General features: G+C 42.2%; 2 protein-coding genes across 5 annotated transcripts in view; one reads left to right on the forward strand and one right to left on the reverse strand.

Moving 5' to 3' along the window:
* DCAF5 (DDB1 and CUL4 associated factor 5) overlaps positions 1-10,443 on the reverse strand; it is an 81,467-nt gene extending 71,024 nt beyond the window's left edge. For 2 of the 4 annotated variants that reach the window (XM_055088559.1, XM_028496075.2), the window contains exon 1: positions 10,061-10,440. In XM_055088559.1, the coding sequence (XP_054944534.1) occupies positions 10,061-10,274 (214 nt within the window). In that variant the 5' untranslated portion in view covers positions 10,275-10,440. Of the gene's footprint in view, positions 1-10,060 lie in introns of all 4 variants that reach the window. The other 2 variants (XM_055088560.1, XM_055088558.1) reach the window with 2 other exon arrangements.
* The window catches only part of LOC129392557 (uncharacterized), a 16,306-nt gene continuing 11,446 nt past the window's right edge, over positions 10,273-15,132 (forward strand). The window contains exons 1-2 of the mRNA XM_055088497.1: positions 10,273-10,413; positions 10,513-11,027. Of these exons, the coding sequence (XP_054944472.1) occupies positions 10,273-10,413; positions 10,513-11,027 (656 nt within the window). The remainder of the gene's footprint in view (positions 10,414-10,512; positions 11,028-15,132) is intronic.

Below are 15,132 nucleotides of genomic sequence, written 5' to 3' on the forward strand. Positions count from 1 at the left end.
TCTAGAGACTGTCATGCAGAGTGAAGTAAGTCAGAAAGAGAAAAACAAATATCGTATATTAACTCATATATGTGGAACCTAGAAAAATGGTATAGATGAACCGGTTTGCAGGGCAGAAATAGAGTCACAGATGTAGAGAACAAACGTATGGACACCAAGGGGGGAAAGTGGCAGGGGTGGGGGTTGGTGGTGTGATGAATTGGGAGATTGGGATTGACATATATACACTATTATGTATAAAATGGATAACATAAGAACCTGCTGTATAAAAATAAAATAAAATTCAAAACAAAAGGGGCTTCCCTGGTGGTGCAGTGGTTGGGAATCTGCCTGCCAATGCAGGGGACACGGGTTTGAGCCCTGGTCTGGGAAGATCCCACATGCCGCGGAGCAACTGGGCCCATGAGCCACAACTACAGAGCCTACGCCTCTGGAGCCTGTGCTCCACAACAAGAGAGGCCGCGACAGTGAGGCCCGCGCACCGCGATGAAGCGTGGCCCCTGCTCGCCGCAACTAGAGAAAGCCCTCGCACAGAAACGAAGACCCAACACAGCCAAAAAATAAATAAATAAATAAATAAATTTATTAATTAATTAAAAAAAAGAAGACAGCCAAGACCAAAATCCAGGTGAAGTGAGTTTTTGTCCTGAGAGAGACCTGCTTGAGAGGTGAGTACTGCAGCTGTGACCAGAACTGTGCTTACTGGCTCCAAGCCCATGATCCATCTCCCTCAACCGCACCCCCTTCCTCTGTTTCCACATAACGGGGGCAAAATACAATTAGCAAATCAGAGTGTTAACACAGGGAGATGAGAATATAAGGAAAAGGTCATATCCTTTTAAAATGTATGTAACATTCTAAAAATTTCAGAGCAGTTAGCAGCATGTCTCAGAGCTCATGCAGACCCAGGCTGGAAATGCAGCTCCACCACAAACTACAGGTTTCACAAATTAACTTCTCTAAGCCTCAGTTTCCTCATATGTACAATAAGGATAACAGTACTATCTGTACCTTAGTAAAGTTTCTTTTATAAGTATTAGATGTGATCATGTATGTAAATGTGCCTGACACGTATTAAACACCCACCAAATAATATTTGATATATGAATGACATGCTCAAATATTAGCTATTTTTATTGTTAAACATATATTTTTATAAACAGTAATGCCTCGAACATCAGGAGAGCCAGTCCTAGTTAATTTGGTAGGCACTGGGGAGCACTGTAGATTTTTGAGGGATCAGCAGGGCATATGAGATAATGAGTTAAGCTTTAGGGAGCTTATATTATGTTGGCAGTGGTGACTAATAAGCATTAAAGCTGAAAAGAACAAAAACTTGGGAAGCAGCTATTGGAACCAAATTTTCTACAAAGACCAAGGTAATAGACAAGATAATAAAAAATCTTTTTTCATTCCTAGAATTCTATTTCACTTCCTTTTAACCAGAAACAATGAATTCCAATTTCTATTTTTCCACTAATGCCCTACCTGTTCTCATTACAGAATCCTCAGCAGTCATTTATCAATGCCCTTTCTTGATTCTTTAGCACTTAATTAATGCAATTAATACAAAACCTTCAAATCCCCTTATCTTTCTAGATAATAGGTAACACTGGCTATTTTCCAAGTGGCAAATAAGACATACGAAGTGCTTGGCAGAGGGCCTGGCACATATTATCTGCTAAATAAGTGTTAAAAAAAAATAACCCTTAGAGTTATTATTGAGATTAAAGAGGCAAACATAGTGTGTTCTCATTAAATATTTTTAACAAATAAACATAAGATACCTATGTAAAGCAAGTTATTCACAGCAAAACAGAGAAATACAATTTATCATCTAAGAGGAGCAACTAGAGTTGGACATGTGCTCAGGAATTGCTAACAGTCAGTTTTCAGTTCTTCAGAAGAGTTCCAGAAAAGGCTGCCTGTCCTATAAGAAAAGGGACAGAAAAACATAAAAAGGCAACCTGGAAACAGCACTTGCCTAGAAGCAATGAGCCCTACTTAACAGTCCTCACTGCCAAAGACTAACCAAGCAGCTCTGAACAAGTCACCTTTCTACTTCTCCACTCCCTTTTCCATAAAATGAAGATCTTTCCATCTCTCTGATTCCATGAGAAAGAAGAAATAAAAAAGGTTACCTAATGTACTATTTCCCAAGCTTCAGTTAATTGTGATCACCTTTTGATTTCTGCCATATCCACACAACAGTCACCATTATTTTAGTTTAAACTGACTTTTTAAAATTTAGCCTTGCCTTAAGCAATAAATCCATGAAAGCTGTTTTATATATGCTAGTTAACTTTTCTAACATGTATAAAATAAATGTACTATTAAAATGTAAATATTCATTCAAAGATCACCTAAAATCAGCTTATGTATGCACACTTTGGGAAACAGTAACCTAAATCCTTATAACTTAAAATCAAAAATTTTAGAGAACACAGAATTAAGTAGAAAAGAAATGTAATTTCACATCGCCACAATAATCTAAGAGTTAATCCTAATAGATCAATATTCAGTTCTTAAATTATAAGAGACAATACTTTTAATATAATGTGGGGCACCAAAAACTGAAAACAAAATCAATTCCTTCTTAACCTACATAATCTTTGTTTGAATTAGGATTTTGGTTCCTTTAAGGGTGTCTTTAATTCCACCCTTGAGTACTTAAATTCAGACTAAAACAATAGGAAAAGCAATTCTTTCTTGAAACCATGAAAAAGAAAAAAAAAATCAAAATTAAGCACTGTTTATAAGCAATGAAAGTGCTCTTCACCTTGTTCAATGCATGAGAAAATAAATGCACCCACTTCTTAACTCAATTCAGAAAGCAGTACCCCTTTGTCTCAGGTTTTACTGGTGAATAAAGTTTCCCTGATCTAAATGATTCCAACTGTACTTTACAACCAAATCTATCAATAATAATCAGTGAATGAGCACACACTTGTACCTGGACTGACACCTCCCTTCAATGTGTGGCCAGGATACGTAACTGAGAGCTACTGCTCTTCTTCAGAACTCTTAGTATATCATAAATGTAAGTCAAGTCAGTGATGATCCTTTGAACAATACTGAACACAAAGACAAGTTTTTGAGGTACTTATAATGTCTAATGAGACTGTTGGTCATCAGTTAAATCTCACTAGGTATTTTCTAAAGTGGAAGTGACAAACCCAGGCATAATTCTAAATTTGCCAATTTTTGATAGGTATCAATTAGTTGACTGAAGAACAAGTGGGAAAAATAATGTGTATCTGTAAATATCCATGTTATCTTATCCTTCTGACATGATCTCTATAATTTATCACACCAATGTCCTCCAAGGCCATCTCTATAAGCAATCTTTCTTTCCCACTAAAAATCAAAGACAAGGGGACTTTTGCTATATTAAGTACTACAAACCAAACAGAAATCCAGTATCTATTAAAGTATCATAAAGCAGAAGAGAAAAGGATCATGCACTGTTAGAATTGAGAAGTAAATGTTCCGAAAATACAAGCTTAACAGTATGATTTATATCTGATTCATCAGATACAGTACTTCGCATAGCTCCTGTCTTATAAACAGTAGGTGCTCAAAAACTATTTGTTGAACTAATAAATAGACCAAAGAATAAAATTTAACACCTTCACAGCAATGCATTATCAGTGAACAGAAAAGCCCAGAAGAAAATCCAAGAATTGATTCCCTAATCACCATGTCAAAACATATGTACTACAAAAGCTTTTTAAAGTCAGAAATCTACCTTGTCACTGGCCATATTTCTCCTGATAAACTAACCCCTGGATGAAGAAATTCATTCTAATTAAACACGTAGAAATTTTAATAGTCAGACTTCATTTAACTGGTTAAAGTCACTTTACCTGTAGATAATACGCTTTTACATGAGTTTACTTACTAAAAACTGATTCCATAAAATGAAATATAACTAGTGATTGGACGACAAGAAATGATCATTAATTAATGGGTTCCAATTAAGCATATAGTTATTATCATAGCTATTATTTGATGCTTAAAATTATGCTCTGATGACAGTATTAGGGTTAAGTTTATTCACAAAGCATTTCTAACAGTTCCCCTCATTGAGATCATTCTCAATTTTTCACATTGTACTGTGCCATTTGCAATGAATGTTAGATGCTCAAGTGTCAATCTCCTATAAGCTTTTTGTGAGGTTCAAGTTAAACAATAACAGTAATGACAGTTGCAGCAGCAGTAGGACCAGAGCAACAGCATGGTCTAGGCCCTTGTGCTAAAAACTTTACAAGTGTTATTTCATTCAATCCTCACCACAACGCTGTGAGATGTATCACTGTCCTTATTATATGACTCTTAATCTCTCTATATAACTGTGGATACTTATATCCCATATGAATATGGGAGACCCATATGAAATAGAAATAGGACTAAACAGTGAGTCCAATTATAAATATTATGCCCAAGTAATTGAATGCCTCTCCCCATTCACAACGCCTACTTAATTAACACTCTGAAATAGTATAGTTGCTGATGCTATCTGAAAAGCTTCTGAGGGTGCTTTTTCTACATTTAGTCATAAGCATTAAAAAAGAAATCATAATCTCTCACCGTAACTCAAAACTTCACACTATGGGCTATTAACCTGCTAGTGCTACTAGTTCCAATGCCTTAAACATCAATTCAGGGTAAATAATATTACAGCAACTCTTATCCCAAAGAGCTGAATATTTTTATGTACTGCTAAGATTCTATTTACCAAAACCATTTATAAGATATAAGAAAGCAGAGAGTTACATATACAGAGCTACACTCTTTTTTTTTTTTTTGGCTGTGCCTCACAGCTTGTGGGATCTTAGTTCCCTACCAGGGACTGAACCTGACCCCCGCAGTGAAAGCGCTGAGTCCTAACCACTGGACCACCAGGGAATTCCCCCAGAGCTACATTCTGATTGGTCTAGCAGTCAGAACGCAAGATGTTCATCTTCTTCCCCAAGAGAAAATAAAAAGACTTTTAAGTAAACATATTTCCATTCTAGGAAAAAGGAGAAACCTAAGAGGAGGCAATGGAGGCAATTTAAAGAAAGAATCAGATGCAACCAAAGACTTAAAAGGTAAACCCAGGCTATCTCCTAAATATGTGTACTAGCATAACCTCCTTGATGGTGTTAGGATCTCTTGTAAGTAGCCCTTCAACATGCAATGTTGTTCCTTATCTCTCAAAGAACTAACACCCATAAATATTCTAAGATAAGACTGCATCAGGCATAAGCTGTCCTTTATAGAGTAATGTTCACTCAAACCCATATAGTTCACAAAGTACCTTCACATATGACATTTCATTGAATAGACCTCCTTGTTAGGTAGTGAGTGCAATTTCTTAATCCCGTTACTGATGAGGCATGAAGGAACTTGCCTAAATTCGTACAATCTGTGACTGGTAGAGCCTCCAACATATCACGTGACACCAAATCCCAGGCTCTTTCCCCACCATATTGTGCCTCCTCATTCCACATCAAAAAATCACAAAACTATCCTGTCTGCCCCATTTGCACATGTCCATTACCAGCACTGTAAGAACAAGTGTCAGCTAATAATGAAACCACAAGTTATAAGCACAAAGGGGAAAGAAAACAAACTCAGCATTTTTTCTGAGAGGCTGGGAACTCTGTTCAGTACCCAATCTAAACTTTGCCTAATGTAGCTGTCACAACAGTCCTTCAGGTGGGTGCTGGTATTCCCATTGCTTACATCAGGAAAGAGAGGCTTAGCAACTTGACTAAGGTCACATATTAAATGGCACAGCAGTGATTTTATCCATGTGTATGCTATACCACACCGCCTCACATGATATCACAGTAATGCCCCTTTCAGCAATAAAGAAAAATACTTTTTAGGTTAAAATACTTTTGTATTTCAAAATGTCAAATAAACATCCTCCCACTTGTTGCTGTCACACACTCACTTCCCAGCTGAGCACCTTTTCTCCTTCCTGGTTTTCTCTGCTTTACTCTTAATATCTGCTGGCCTCATTGGGCCCTGGAAAAGGGGCTAGCTGTTAGAACAAAAAAGCAATGATGTATCCTTAACAAACAGCATTTTATAAGGCCATAGGAATCATGCAAATATTATTTTTGGCCTAGGTCTAAGTTAATTCTATCAAGTGGTGTGTGTCAGGGAATTCCCTGGCAGTCCAGTGGTTAGGACTCGGCACTTTCACTGCTATGGCCCCGGGTTCAATCTCTGATCAAAGAACTAAGATCCCATAGGCCGAGCTGTGTGGCTAAATAAATAAATAAAATTAAAAGAAAAAAAGACAAAAACAAAAACAAAACAAACAAAAAACCCCAAATAGTGTGTCAGTTACAAGAAACGGGAGCCTGCCCAAACAATTAGAAAATGAAAACAGTGAGCAAACTATGGACAATCTATCACTTTAAAACACTGCTTTTCTTCCAGTTTTGATATAAAATTGACATACAGCACTGTATAAGTTTAAGGTGTACAGTGTAATGATTTGGCTTACATACCTCATGAAATGATAATCACAGTAAGTTCAGTGAATTCACTCTCTCATATAGATACAAAATTACAGAAATAGAAAAAATTTTCTTGTGATGAGAACTCGATTTACTCTCCTAACTTTCATATATAACATACAGCAGTGTTAATGATATTTATCATGTTGTACATTATACATTTCATCCCTAGTACCTGTTTGTCTTATAACTGGAAGTTGGTACCTTCTGACTGCCTTCATCCAATTCCCCTGCCACCGGCCCAACCCCCCGCCCCCTCCTCTGATAACCACAAGTCTGATCTCCTTTTCTGTGGAACAAACTATCACTTTAATCACCACTTTCAAGAGCTTTAACCAATCCAGACAAGATACAAGCATTACAACAAAATGCATAAAAGTAATCTCATTACCATCCTAGAGTCTGGTCTCCCACCACATTATTGGTGAAACATTAGGGATTGATAGCATTAGCCTCAAAATACCATGTGCCCCTCCCCTCAGGTGTTAACTGCTAAAGAAGGACGATGATAGATAAGATGTAAACACCTTAAATAGTTTTAAATTTGGGAAGATTATTGAAGGACTTCCTAGAACAAAATTTAATTAGCTTTAACAAGTAAAGGTGTATTTATGACTCCCAGAGGGGGCTTCCTTATCTGAAGCGAATAGGAGGAATTTTCTGTTGCATAAGTTGTACTCATACTAGACGGTGAATAAGCTAATAAGGCTTTTAACCAAAACTCTACCGTTCAGGGAACAAGTAAGAAAAGCTAACACGAGCTGAGTTAAACTGGAGGGGCCGGTGAAAAAGCCTACTGGAAGACTAGGAACAAGGACAGGAGTAGATAAAAAGGAAACAGGAAGAACTAAGCTAGAGGAAGCGTGCGGGGAAGGAGGAGGAGTAAGGGGCAAAGAAAGTTGGAACCCAGGAAGTACTGATGGAGATGGGCAACTCAAGGCTAGAAAAGAGATAATGCCTAGAACCAGAAGGTTTAACAGAGCCTGCCTGTGGAAAGGACCCTGCTCCTCTATAGACTAAAATTAAGATAAAGGAAATGAACTGGTCAAGTCTAGAGAAAATTGGGTTCATTTAAGACATGGGGGAAGGTACTAAACAAGGATAACTGGTAGAGAATGGAGGCAACTTTTTAGCACCTTTAAAAAAGTGTTAATGGGGACTTCCCTGGTGGTCCAGTGGGTAAGACTCCACCCTCCCAATGCAGGGGGCCGGGTTCATCCCTGGTCCGGGAAATAGAGGTGGCAACTGGGACTCGGCGCAGCCCAAATAAATAAATATATATATTTTTTAAGTGTTAATGAACTTTAAATGTATGAAATGTATGGCATGTGAATTATATCTTAATAAATCTGTTATTTTTAAAAAGCGTCGCAGACGTAGAGAACGGACTTGAGGACACGGGGAGAGGGAAGGGTAAGCTGGGACAAAGTGAGAGTGGCATGGACACGTATACACTACCAAATGTAAAATAGCTAGCTAGTGGGAAGCAGCCGCATAGCACAGGGAGATCAGCTCGGTGCTTTGTGACCACCTAGAGGGGTAGGATAGGGAGGGTGGGAGGGAGATGCAAGAGGGAGGACATATGGGGATATATGTATATGTATAGTTGATTCATTTTGTTATAAAGCAGAAACTAACACAACATTGTAAAGCAATTATACTCCAATAAAGATGTTTAAAATAAATAAATAAAAAGCGTGTTAAATTGAGCAATGTATGATCGCATTTATGATTTAATCAACACGATTAGCTCAGTCTGTAATAGCACCCCCCAAATTCCCTCACCCTGTAGCGTGCATTTACTTGTGTCTGGGAACATGTCTGTTGGAATACATCGGTCTGGGAAGGAGAGAGGAGTATGATGAATACAGAAGTAGCAGCAGGGGAAAAAACTGGGAGCTCTGTGAAGAGCTCTTCCCCCATCTTTGCCCCTGGAATTTTTGGCCCTGTGGGGGAAGGAGGCTTTTGTTTGAGGTATGCCTCGAAGTGGAATATCAGATTTCTTCAGGAGATGATCTAGGACCAAAATCTACCTAGTCAAAGAGAAAACGATCTGAAGTGGAAAAGTCAAGTCAGTCCTGGAGAAACCCCAGAAGGTTTATCATGAAATGATCACAAGTCTTATCTCTGTTACCCCCAAATTGGACTGCACGCCCCGTGTCACTTCCGAATGTTACTCGCGAAGAAGACGGATGCTTTGCCATGATCCCAGAAGTTTCTGGCGAGCTGCCCACTGACGTAAATTAGAAAACCATTCGGGGACCGGCCTGGGTGAAGCGAAGCGCCACGTCCAGCGCTGGGCTCCCCCTTCCTCCCTCTCGATATAGGAAAAGGGACGGGGTAGGGAGGGCAGAAGGCGAGCGGGAACGCCAGATCAGCCGTCTTCGCCCTCCTCCCCTGAGCCGGGTTTCGGGGAGCCGCCCCCAGCGTAACCCATCCCCACTCGCCAGCCGTGGGCCCGCGACCCCCGTGATGAGGGCGGCGGCGGCGAGCGCCCCCACGGGCGGCAGGCGCACCTCCCCCGGAGCAGCTATCGCCACCACCCGCCCGGCCCCGGCCTCCCCGGGAGCAATAGGCTATCGATTCAGCTGCCTGTCGCTAGGAGCCCCGGGAGAGCGAGGCCTACACCGCCCGGCCGGAGCGCCGGCCTCGATTTCGCCACTTACCCAACACCGGAGGGGGAGCCGGGGGGCAACCAAGCCCAGCTGGGCGGGAGGAGGAGGCGCGGAGACCACCTGCAACGGCAGGCGCGGGGAAAGGGGGTGCGGGCGCTCCAGCCAACAACTCTCCCGGGGTCGTCCACCCCCCCACCCCCTGCCTCGCAAGTTGCGCATTCAAGTTCAGGCCGGTGCCCCTTGGCCTCCAGAGCCCTCGGCACTCCCAAAGCCATAAGAAAAACAAGACACGGAAGAGGCCACCCCAGGACCCGAGGAGATGGCGCTGGGCCCCTGAGGGCGACGAGGGGGCGGCCCAAGGGGACCCGCTCGTCACCTCCCCTCCGTTCACCCGGAGTCGCAGCCCCGACCCCTCCGGCGGCCGGCCCTGTCACAGCCCGACCCCCGGCCCCAAGGGCCCTTCCCGGGACGCCGGAGACAGGGGCTCGAGCTCCCCCCCGCCGCCCCCGGCATCCGGCGTGCCTCGGCCTCCTCCCCCACCAAATCGCTCAAATGCCCCCAGCACCTTTTAAAGTACGCGGAGGAAGAGTTTCCCATCAAACTTTGTCAAGCGGTAACCTCGCCCCCCTCCCCGACCCGCACTTCCACCGCAGTCATCAGGAGAGATCACTTTACACTTGGGATAAAGCGAATTAAGGACCTGTCAACCATTTTAGGTCTTTTTTACAGAAGACATCCTCTCCTACCCCTCTCTCCCTCCCTCCCCCGCCAGGGTTTTAATTTGACACCCACCTTCCCACCGCCGAAGGGGGGGTTGAAGAGGGAGGGGGTGGGGACGGAGGGCAGGAGGAGGGTGGCGAAGGAAAGCGGAAAGGGGAGGTTGGAAGGGGGCCGGGAGGCGCGGGGAGGGGAAGGGGGTTGATTTACCTGAGACCAGCCACTGGCCTCCATTGTTGGAGAATTCAATGGCATTGACACAGCCGAAGTGGCCCAGGAGGTCCTTCTTGTAGAGGTTTCTGCAGCCTCGCAGGCGTCTCCTCTGAAAGTCCTGAGTGAGCAGGGGGTCCCCATGCAAGCCCCGCTGGGACAAGAAGCCCACCACTGACCTCATGCTGCCCCCCAGGCCAGCTCTCCTCTTCATGCTGGAACCGCCGCCGCCGCCGCTCGCGCCGCCGCCCCTCCCTCGGCCTCACGCGCGGCCGGCGCTCTCCCCCCACCCGACCCTCCCCCCGCGCTGCGATCCGGATGGTTCTTTAACCAGCCATAGCAGACGGAGCGAGGTGTGCAGACACTCGGTGGCGTTCGCGGCTTCCTGACGGTCCCTTCCCTCCCCTTCCCCCTCCCCTAGGCTCCTCCCTCTCCTTCTCCGCCTCCTCCAGCAGCTGATCCTCAGCTGCGGCCGCGCTTCCGCGAAGCGCGCGGCCCTTCCGCCGCCGGCGGCGGGGGCCAGGGAACGCGGGTGGCGGCGGCTCCTCCCCCGCCGTGGGCTGAGGGCCGGAAGAACTCGGGCGGCTGGCATCGAGACGGCGGGCGGCGGCTCGGCTTTCCCGCCGCAGGTTCTCCCCGCGCGAGGACCGGGGTCGCTCTGGGCGGAGGCCGGGCTGCACCCCCTGAGCGGTGTACTCTGTGAAGTTGGAGGCGCGCGCAACGATCAAAGTGGCCGCGGGGCTGCGGACTCGCCTTCCTCCCCCGGAGGCCGGCCGTCCATCGCCTCGGCGAGTGTGCTCCCGGCTCTTTTTTTTCCGGTCCGGAAAATGCAGCCCGAGGTGGGAAAGAGGTGGAGGGAGGACTGCGGGCAGAGGCTCCGGTTGTTTTCCCTCAGTTCGCCTCATCCTTGGGCCGCCCGAGCCCTGTCCAGGGGAAAGGAACCAGGAGTTAGGACTGGACACTCGGGGTAAGGTTGCTTGGGGCCCCCCAAAGAAAGTTTTGACACTGCCCCCGCCCCATCCAGTTTCCTGATTTTCCCTTCTTCCAGCCATTTAGTGAAAAAGGCTAAACTGGGTTCCATCGGTTAGGTGATGAAGTGGTATATGGGGAAAAAAGGGGGGCGGGAATTTTTAACTAAAAAGAAAATTGCCAAAACCGAGTTGAGAAAGCTCAGGTAAGCAGAAAGTACTTCTGTTCATTAGTTCCAGGTACATCTGCAAGACACAAGATGCATTATTCGAAAATAGAAATATATGTTATTTAATTGGGTTTGGTGAGCCCCTCTTCAAGGCCTTGAGTGTGGAGCTCTGAGGCTGTACAGCTGTTAACCAGCAGCTGCGTTCCAGGCCAGAAGTAGCTGCACTTACAGTCGTCTGGGAGCCTCCGCGGTGACCCCATTGAGGAGACAGGGTGTTAAGTAACTTGGAATATTAATGGAATATTATTTCCCTAAACAGGAAAGTGTGTAATTCTTTTAAAAAGTTTAATTCTCAGGATGCTTCATAGTGTTTCTTAATTATAATAGAACCATAAAGATCAGTACTGGTATACCAGCTTGATTATAACCAACATCTTTTCTTCATAGCAATGTCTTAATGTGTAATTAAACATGTATTTTTGTGATTATATCAGCATGTTCCCCCTATAAGTTCTCTGAGAGCAGGGACCATGCCTATTCTGCTCATGCGTATATGGCCAGAGCTAGCACATGCTGGAACTGAGTAGCCACTCAAATATTTGTTGAATACATGAATGAAGTCAGGGAAAGGGGAAGAATTAGGAGGGGAAGGTAATGCATCAGTGTCAGATGCATTGGGTTTGAGGCATCTGTGCTTCATTCCAGTGGAGATGATTTCAAAGCCAGTTTCCCATCTCACTGTTTGTTTGCTTGACCTACTCAATCCACACATTCAAAACCAGGGAGCCCTCTGGCTCCTTCCAATTAATAGGACATCATTTATACCTACTTTGTTTTGCCTGGGGTGGGGTGGATGTGCACAGTAATGATGTGGTTGAAGTGGCCTTTACTGTGGCAATATATGACACCCTCCTCTTCCCTCTCAAGCACATCCTTCTTCTCCACAATTTTAAATATGACTCGCTTTTCCCCAATCCCTGGAATAACTGTCCCATTTATCTCAGCCTAAAAATAGACCAGGATCCGATCACAAGCCAGCCCAATTCTAGGACCTTGCTGGAAACTTCCTTAACTGTTCAGTGACCAGCCAGGACAGAAATGTAGGGACCTCTCAGTCTGTTTATATCCTACTGCTAGTCTGGGCAACTTTTTGTTTGGAGAGTGCAGAAAATCTCTCTTATTCATGTAATTAGAGTTGCCAGATAAAATGCAGGATGCAGTTCTGTATGAATTTCAGATAAACAATGAATAATTTTTTAGCTTAAGTATGTCACATGTAGTATTTGAGATATACTGAAATTATTATTCATTGTTTATCTGAAATTCAAGTTTAATTGGGCATCATGTATTTTTGTTTGCTAAATCTGGGAACCCTAACTATAATATAACCCAACTTCAGAAGATCAAGCCCCACCATAGCTGTTTGCTTTTATTATGAATTTGACATAGTCCCTTGTGTCATTTATTGCAAACTAATAATGTTGTACATAACTATATAACACAAACATTTAATTAACTTCAATGACCATATGAGCTTGGCCTTTTTGATATAAGCATTTATTGTAAAAAAAAAAAAAAAGCCAATGTACTTAGCTTAAAAATAGCAAATGAAATTGGACTCCTGAGTAATCTCTCCAGTACATAGACTATGTGGAGGAAGAGGGAGAAAAAGTAAAAAATTCATATTTTTCTTACCTAGGCCAAGAAACTTCTGTATATTAACATTCACATTCAGAAAGCCTGGAAACACTGTTTTGAAAATTCATTCTGGAAAAACCAAGATATGGAAATTATTGAACATGGGAAGTCGTACTTAATTGCTCCACCATGAGTTGAATACTGATTAAACATAGAATTGCCAGAAATTCATTTACTCTTTGACTTCTATTTTGCTTGGCCCTGATATAACTAAAGAAAAAGTAAAGAATCTTTAAAAGCACTAGATGCTAAGGAAATGTTCAAACATTAGAAATTGTTTGTTAAAAAAAAAAAAACCTAAGAAAATGCTAAGCCCTTTCTCACACATTTACTAAATTTTAGCATATTAAGGGCTATGTATGGATACTAGCATCTCAGAAATTTTTCACTTCAAAATATTTTCAACTTTAAAATAAAATAAACTACTCATAGATAAGAGATATTAATTTAGACAATGATCAATGTGTCAAATATATGTATAATTTAACTGTGATGTCATTTAAATTTTAAAGGATAATTTATTTATTGGCCATTTCAAACAGACAACAGTCAATTTTAATTTGGGGAAAAAAAAGAAATATCTATTTAAATGCAAATTCCTCCAACAAGATCTATAGGACATACATCCATTCTTTTTAAATGATAATTTAAGTGCTTCCCTGGTGGCACAGTGGTTAAGAATCCGCCTGCCAATGCAGGGGACACGGGTTTGAGCCCTGGTCCAGAAGATCCCACATGCCGTGGAGCAACTAAGCCTGTGCGCCACAACTACTGAGCCTGCGCTCTAGAACCCACGAGCCACAAGTATTGAGCCCTTATGCTGCAACTGCTGAAGCCCACGCACCTGGAACCCGTGCTCCACAACAAGAGAAGCCACTGCAGTGATAAATAAGCCCGCCCACTGCAACGAAGAGTAGCCCTCACTTGCCGCAACTAGAGAAAGCCTGCATGCAGCAACTAAGACCTAACGCAGCCTAAAATAAATAAATTTTAAAAAATGATAATTTTATTAGATATAATTGATACACCGTAAAATTCACGTTTTTAAAATTCACAATTCAGTGGCTTTTAGTATATTCACAAAGTGGTGCAACCATTACCACTATCTAATTTCAGAACATTTTCATTACCCCAAAGAGAAACCCCATTCACATCAGCAGTCACTCCCCATTCCTCCCTCCTCTTAGCTCCTGGCAACCACTAATCTATTTACTATCTCTGGGTTTGCCTATTCTGGACATTTCATATGGATGGAATCATATAATATGTGGTCTTTGTGTCTGGCCTCATTCATTTAACAGTGTTTTCAAGGTTTATATTTGTTGTAGCATGTGTCAGTACTCTATTTGTTTCTTAGACCAAATTATATTCAGTTGTATGGACAATACCACGTTTTGTTTCTCCATTCTTCAGTTGATAGGCATTTGGGCTGGTTCCACTTTTTCGCCATTTTGAATAATGCTGCTATTAACATTTGTGTACAAATTTTTGTGTGGACATGTTTTCATTTCTCTTGGGTATATATACCTAGTAGTGGAGTTGCTGGGTTATATGGTAACTCTATGTTTAACTTTGTGAGGAACTTCCACACTGTTTTCCAAAGCAACTGACCATTTTACGTTTCCACCAGCAACGTAACATGGTTCCAGTTTTTTCATATCCTTGCCAATGCCTGTTATTGTCTATGTTTTTTTAAAATTATAGTCATACAAGTGGGTGAAATGTTTTCCCATTATGGTTTTGATTTGCAATTCTGTGATGGCCTTTGATGTTGAGCATATTTTCATGTGCTTATTGGCCAGTTGTATATCTTCTTTGGAGAAATGTCTATTCAGATCCTTTGCCCATTTAAAAATTATTTGTCCTTTTATTGCTGAGTCATAAGAGTTCTTTATATACTTTAGACACAAGTCCCTTATCAGATTATAATTTTTATATATGTTTTTTCATATTGTGAGTTGTCTTTTCATTTTCTTGATTGTATCCTTTGAATCACAAAAGTTTAAAAATTTTGTTAAGGTCTAATTACATTTTTTTTCTTTTGTTACTTGTACTTTTGGTGCCATATCTGAGAAACCCACCTAATCCAAAGTTGCAAAGATTTACTCCTATACTACTTCTAAGAGCTTTATAGTCTTAACTCTTACATTTAGGTCTATGATCCATTTTGAGTTAATTTTTTTTTTTTTTTTTTTTTTTTTTTTTTTTTTTTCTGTATGCGGGCCCCTCCCCGCCC

This window comes from Physeter macrocephalus, chromosome 11, assembly GCF_002837175.3.
Source record: "Physeter macrocephalus isolate SW-GA chromosome 11, ASM283717v5, whole genome shotgun sequence".
Taxonomy (NCBI): domain Eukaryota; kingdom Metazoa; phylum Chordata; class Mammalia; order Artiodactyla; family Physeteridae; genus Physeter; species Physeter macrocephalus.